This window comes from Eurypyga helias, unplaced genomic scaffold (genome assembly GCF_000690775.1).
Source record: "Eurypyga helias isolate BGI_N326 unplaced genomic scaffold, ASM69077v1 scaffold5356, whole genome shotgun sequence".
Taxonomy (NCBI): domain Eukaryota; kingdom Metazoa; phylum Chordata; class Aves; order Eurypygiformes; family Eurypygidae; genus Eurypyga; species Eurypyga helias.
In genome coordinates this window covers 29,661-36,606 of record NW_010255920.1, presented here as the reverse complement: position 1 = coordinate 36,606, position 6,946 = coordinate 29,661, and the positions used below count along the sequence as shown (strand labels likewise).

General features: G+C 40.9%; 1 protein-coding gene across 1 annotated transcript; it reads left to right on the top strand.

The window, feature by feature from the left end:
- Positions 1-329: 329 nt before the first annotated feature.
- FRMPD4 (FERM and PDZ domain containing 4) lies at positions 330-6,561 on the top strand (the record flags this gene model as incomplete). Its single annotated transcript, XM_010153470.1, has 4 exons — positions 330-468; positions 1,055-2,116; positions 2,424-3,695; positions 4,870-6,561. Coding segments are annotated over 4 exons (3,819 nt in total), but the record flags the coding sequence as incomplete, so codon positions are not given.
- Positions 6,562-6,946: the final 385 nt, after the last annotated feature.

The window sequence follows — 6,946 nt, the reverse complement described above, 5'->3', positions numbered from 1 at the left end:
CTTAGCCCTTGGCAGTTTCATAGTAACAGTAAACAGTGCTTTGGTGAGAGTAATGTCTGTGCAAGAAAAGATGAAGCAAGAATCTCAAAATAGTTTTATTCAGAAAGAGAGCAAAATCAGCTCCTTAAGTGCCCAGTTGGATTTCTACCTTACTGCAACTCCAGTCTTTTCTAAATGTTTGATATTGGTAGTGAGGAAAATAAGTTCTCATGTGTATTTTTCACTGTGGCGCTTGTGATGTAATTCCTTTTGCATCCCTATAGTAGTATTGTCAGCAGGTAAACAGAGGAGGAACAGCCTTAACCAAGACTTGGTTGTATTCTTCTTAGCCTATTACTCTACTGATGGAGTCATCCGATGCGATGAATCTTGCGTGCCTAACTGCTGGATACTATAGACTGCTGGTTGACTCAAGGCGCTCCATATTTAACATGGCTAACAAGAAAAATACAGGGAGCCGAGAAACAGGTATTCGTTGCATGGTGTGTTAATGATGGTCCAATGTTTATAAGAGAGGCTGGCTTAAGCCAGCGCACCTCCAGATAAATACAAGGCTATGCCAAATGAGATCTGATTGCTGGCTCAGACCTAGCACCACAGAATATCAGTTCAGCTTTATAGTGTTCTAATGCTCAGCCTATGATAGTATCTTAATAGTAAAATAAACCAGGTGATGAATGTCTTTCATACTGCGGTGAAACAGGAGCATGCTGTCTGTGAGTGTTATTACTTGGTATGCATATGTCTTTTGTAAGAACACATACAGTGTTGGAGACACTAGCTGGGGATTGGGTTTTGTGTTAGAATTTCTGGAAAAGCATTTGTACCTAGCTGAGGTTTAGTTTTGTACTTAAGTACAAAAGTACCAGTTAAACTTCAGGTCATTAAATCAACTTAGAGCAGAAGTGAGTTTGAAAGTGCTTTTCTGAAGTGTTGGTGGCCCAGACTTCCTATTCAGAATGTTTATTGTTCACTATCAACAAGTAATTGTTTAAAAATTACATGACTTTGCTCTATGATTTCACAATGTTGATTTTATTTCACCATGTCATAGGAATTGAAAACAGAGGAAAGCATCATCTTCTTGCTTCTGAGTGGAATTGTATACCAAAAACTACCACTTTCCTGGCTGAAGGAGATCAAGAGACTCAAATGTCCTTTGCTGATCCAAAACAAAAGACTGTAGATGTTTCTGAAAGTCTGTTATGTCAAAAAGAACACAGACATCTGTACATAGAAAATACTTATAATTCAGGTGGATTTGATCAGCATCTGGCTAAGCCAAGTGACCCCACTGAAGCAGAAGCAAGCAGAAATTTTAATCAGCCTTCACTGCTGTCACTCTCAGGTTTGGAATCTACCAAGAAAGCACAGGACTCCCCCCGGGGAGCAAAAGTTTCCTTTATATTTGGAGATCACAACTTGGATGGTATCAATCCCCAGACTCTTGGCTATGAAAGGCTTTTGGATGAAAGTCCAGAAGTATTAGAAAAACAAAGAGCCATTTATATTAGTAACGCAAATGATATTAAAGGCCTGGAGTTGGCACCGGATGCTGAAAGCCTTCAGTTTGCTACAAATTCTGTTTACGCAACTATAAACGATGGTAAAATATTTGGAGCTGCGGAAGGGATAGAAGAGCCTTTGCTGCATGATATTTGTTATGCAGAAAACACAGATGATGCTGAAGACGAAGATGAAGTAAGCTGTGAGGAAGACATTATGGTAGGAGAAATCAATAGGCCTGCTCTTCTCAGCCTTTCTGGTTCTAGTGATGACATTATTGATTTGACTTCACTTCCACCTCCAGAAGGTGATGATAATGAAGATGATTTCCTATTGCATACCTTAAACATGGCCATTGCTGCTCCTCCACCTGGCTTCAGGGACAGTTCAGATGAGGAAGACTCTCAGAATCAAGCAACACAGCCTAGAGACAACAAGGAGCAAGCCAGCAATCTGGGCAGTGATGACATTCCAGTGTCGCTTATCGACGCTGTCCCTACTAATACAGAGGGGAAGTGTGAGAAGGGGATAGATGATGCTGTAGTCTCTACGCTTCAAGCACTAGAAGCTTTGGCTGCTTCAGAGGAACAGCAGACGAATGACAATTCAGGTTCTTTCACCATAGTTACATTTATTCATTGAAAATCATCCCATCCCATCCATCCCCATTTCATGAGGGTTGGGTTTTTTTGTTTGTTTTCTTTTTTTTTGGCCATCATTTTGCATACAACATATTCCATATTATTTAATGGAACTACCATTATGTTACTAAACTACCTGTCCCGGGAACTGTGCAATAAAGTCAGAGTATTCTTACCAAGCATATTTTTGTCTCTAACACACACCCTTTCCTTGTCACTTATCCAGGTGCTTCAGCTGCTGTCATTTAATTGACTCTTATTTTTTGTGGCTTGCAGGTGTAGCTATCCTGCGAGCATATAGCCCTGAGTCATCTTCAGATTCTGGCAATGAAACAAATTCCTCTGAAATGACTGAAAGCTCTGAACTAGCCGCGGCACAGAAACAGTCGGAAAACACGGCACGCATGTTTTTGACCACAAGTGAAGGCTACCAACCCCTTGTGGAAGAGCAGACTGAGTTTCCCATTGGTAAGGGTCAGGCTGGAGGGCCAGGTATGAAGCCCTCACAGCCTTTGGCTGGTCGTCAGGCTGCAGAGCTACAGTCCAAAGTTGTGCCTTCAAAGCAGATTCTGCATTCAGATAACATGGAAATGGAGCCAGAGACCATGGAAACAAAATCTGTCACTGATTATTTTAGCAAATTGCACATGGGATCCTTGGTATATTCTTGCACTAGTAAAAGGAAAAATAAGATGACAGACAGCGAAGTAAAAGCACCCTCCGATGGCAGTGCCACTGTGAAAAAGCAACAGGGGACTAAGAAAGCAGAGGCTGATGAGGATCTAAAAGCTAAATTTGGAACTCTTTCAGCAAGAGACGGTCAGCGCCTAAGCACTTTTAATGTGGAGAGAACTGCCTTTCGCCAAAGATGGTACGCTGCCGATGATGGTGCAGCAGATAAGCCAAGCCCAGAAACAGTGAACGGGAAGACTTTTCCAAGAGTTCCTGTCCTTGGTAAAACAGAAACTGACTGTAAGGATGAAGTGGATCCTGAGGTGGATCAGGATGATACCTCAGGGCTTAGCCAAGGTGAAAACTTTCTGTCAGATATGACTACCGTGTCTTCAGCCAAAGACCTAAACGACGCAGAAGATACCAATTTGTCTGCAGACGACCACCCTTCAAAGCTCCCAGAAGCTGAGCAGAACGTGGCCAGACTTTGTGAGTATCACTTGGCTAAGCGCATGTCGTCTCTGCAAAGCGAAGGCCACTTCTCACTGCAAAGCTCTCAGTGCTCCTCAGTGGATGCAGGATGCAGCACAGGCAGTAGCACGTGTGCTACCCCCGTTGAGTCTCCTCTCTGTACCTCTGATGTTAAGCACATTATCTCTGACCCGTCGATGAAGGGCATTGCCTATATTCCAGCAGATGAAAGAGCTGCCATTCTTCCCAACCATGGAACGACATACAAGGACCTGCACCAGCAGCCTGAAGCGGTGTGTCACAGAATGACGGTGCCTGTCGTGCATTCAGCGATTAATGCTGAACCACTGTTTGGCACTTTGAGAGAAGGATGTCATCGGATCCCTAAGATAAAAGAAACTACAGGTACAGGAGTAATAAAGCGTTTCTTACATTTGTTTCTAAAGCTGCATGCTAAGCTTGAGGGGTAGATGTGACATTTGCATTATCTTTACCTGAAACCACGTGGTCGAACTGTAGCAGACAGTGGGATTAGAGGATTAGACCTTCACTGTATCTATTCATTTTCCTTGCACATGTTCTTATGAGCTTCTTACAATTTATTTAAAAAAAAAAAAAACTCTCATTACAGTTAAAAGTATTTGGAGTGGGGGGACATTAATGGAGAGGCCTCTCTTCCACTCTTTGGAAGCCTTTCCAAAATCTGTAGTCACTTCTTAAGTTCCAGCATATTTGTTTTAAAATTGCTTCACAAGGTATATTAATGTAGGAGAGAAAAAACTGTGATTCATTTATTATGTATCTTATATGCTATTTTAGCAGATTGTCAAAAACATGCTAGTATGAATAAAAACCTCTGAACGTAGGGATGAGAAAATGCCACTATCTTATTAAGCGTGTATTTACTTCACCGTCTGATAGTAGGTGTTTCCTTAAAGAATAATTTACATACAGAACCATTACCGCATTTTAAAGTTTGAATTTCAAGAGACTTTATAAACTTACTGTTGTAAAAAAATGCACTGTTATTCAGAGATAGCACTGGAAGTTCTTTCAGTTGGGTTTTAAATGTTTCCTTCTTCGTGGGTTGCAACCCACATGTAGCTATAGCGTGTGAAAGCATGAAAATCCAAAAGTGGAAGAGATTAGGAGCAAGAATGAGAAATGTTATATTTTTGCCAAAAAGCCACATATAGTTGGAGAAGGTATTTTAATCTGAAAATATTAATGTAATTATTTAATAGAAAACATCCAATCCATATACTGGGGGAGGTTTAAGAAGTTTTTTTAGATGGTTTTCTATTCCTTTTATTAAATGAATCTGCTGCAATGGAATGAACAATTAACTGTTCTTAAGTTAGAATTTGTTGATAGATTTTAAGAGGCATCTTAGTGAAATACAAAAGGCACAAGGAACTAGCAATGAATTTTTTGTTAAATATTTTGAGAATGGAGACTACTGGAAAATACCAGGAGTCCATTTGTCCTGACTGTTAAAGATACTTAAAAGTTCAGCCTCTGAATATTATCAGGGTGATGCTTAATTATTCTGTCTGCTCTTCTACTACCCCTAGTGTAGCTTTCACAGAGCCTGAAAAGGGAAGACAAGGAGGCATGCCTACAGCTTTTCCTAGACAGCCTCTAGCTGACTCCATCATGCTATCATCCATGCTATCAGAATCAAAGGTGCCAAGTCAAAATCAAGACTCTTGTGACATTCCCAAAGTAAATCAGGCTTGTGGGGCAACAGTTAGTTTACGGCCATATGACATGATAGGAGGAAGCCTCAGGATGCCGCACAGCAGGAAGGTGCTGAGACGCAGCAGCAGCATCACTGGAGGATCTGCAGGCATTGAGATGCTGTTGGAGAAGAAGGCAGCCGCAGCCAGCTTGAAATGCCTGGACATCACCCGAAGGGAGGAATCCAAATCGGAGAGAAGGGTGGAACTCCCCCTGGGCAAAAAGCTGTCAAAAAGTTACTCCCAGAGTTGTATGTATGTCAGCACTGATAGAAAGGACAGTGAGAGGTGTTTGGGCGCAGGCGTCAGTCAGAAGGACTCCAAGCAGTGTCGAACGTTGCCCTTGCGGAAGCTGGACATCAGCGCCTGGAGGTGTCGTGGCCCCTTTAGCTATTGTTTCCTAAGCAGAGGAGACGATGACAACGATGATGAAGATGACGGAGGCAGCCATCAGCTCTCATGTCTCTTCGAACCGCAGGTCCCATGTGAGCTCGCGGAACCAGTCGGTGAGTCGTTTTCCAGTGAAAATGAGCAGGAAGTCTTGGAGTCCCCAGCAGGTGCTGAGCAAGATGAGACAGTCAACGCGCACGAGAAGAGCAGTGCTGACATCCAAGGTGGCCAGATGGATGTGAATCTCAACGATGTGGCCTTTGACGCACGAATCACGCAAATAAATGTGATGAAAGACAAGACGTATGCAATGCCTGATGGATTTATTGCAGCACAAAAGGATGCCAATGAGCTACTCTCACTGGTCCGAGCAAGTATGGGCAAGAGAGAAGATTTACACCCAGAAACATATGACCTTAAACTTTCTAAGTACAAACAACTGTTATCTATGGAATCGAGACAGTTGGGAAGTGCCTGCAGGAAAATGGCCATGGCTGATAAAAGCCCTGAGGAAATGCTTTTAGCTATGACTTCCAGCTTTCAAGTACTCTGTTGCTTAACAGAAGCCTGCATGCGTTTAGTTAAAGTCATGAACTCTGAAACACAGCAGCAGGAAATTATAGCTAAGATAGACGAGGTTGTAATAAACTACATTTGTCTTCTGAAGGCTGCAGAAGCAGTGTCAGGCAAGACCTCCGGTGATCCTAGCATTAAACTCTTGGCTCGACATTCGACTACCATGGCCGCTATTGTAAGCACACTAACACGTTCTCTTAAAATGCTTTTAAATAAATAAAATACAAAAGTCACTTCATAATCTACCTTTGCAAAGCCATACATAAAAAACTTTTATTTACCCTGTGTGTATGAACTAATGTAACAAACTCAGCTTTCTCTGTATATTTTGTTATTTTATATAAAATAGGTATGAGATTTAAAAAAAAAAAAAAAGGTTCAAATACTGAACACTGACAAAAGTGATGACCAGATCTGTTCTTTTGTTTATACAAAAAGAAAAGCCAAAAAACCCCCTCTCCCCAAGACTAGAAATCTGAACAGGAAAAACCCCATATAGGAGCAAATTGATGTTTGGCTATTTTTCATATAGTCAAATCTATGGTTGTATGAAGTGAACTTTTAAAGCCTGTTATGTCAATGAAGTTGTTTTCTGTTTCATCCAAGTTTTTACTTGGAGAATGCTCCACGTTTAGAAATGAGAAATTAAATCGTAATGTACATAACACAATATTTAATGTTTTAAAATTATAATTTTTAAGCATTGAAAATAGCAAAAAGACATTTAAAATCCAAGAGACTATTATAACTTACTAGAGAATATATATATAATAAATGACTCTTTTGTTCATATGGCCTGAATTACCTGATTCTTCTTTTCTAGGAAGTTCTATATTAAAAAAAAATAAAACAAGGTATTGAAAATAATACCAAGTTTGGAGGGTATCTGATATATTCAGCATTACAGTGTTGCATTTCAGATAGCGAAGGTAACTGTTAGAGACCGAGGAC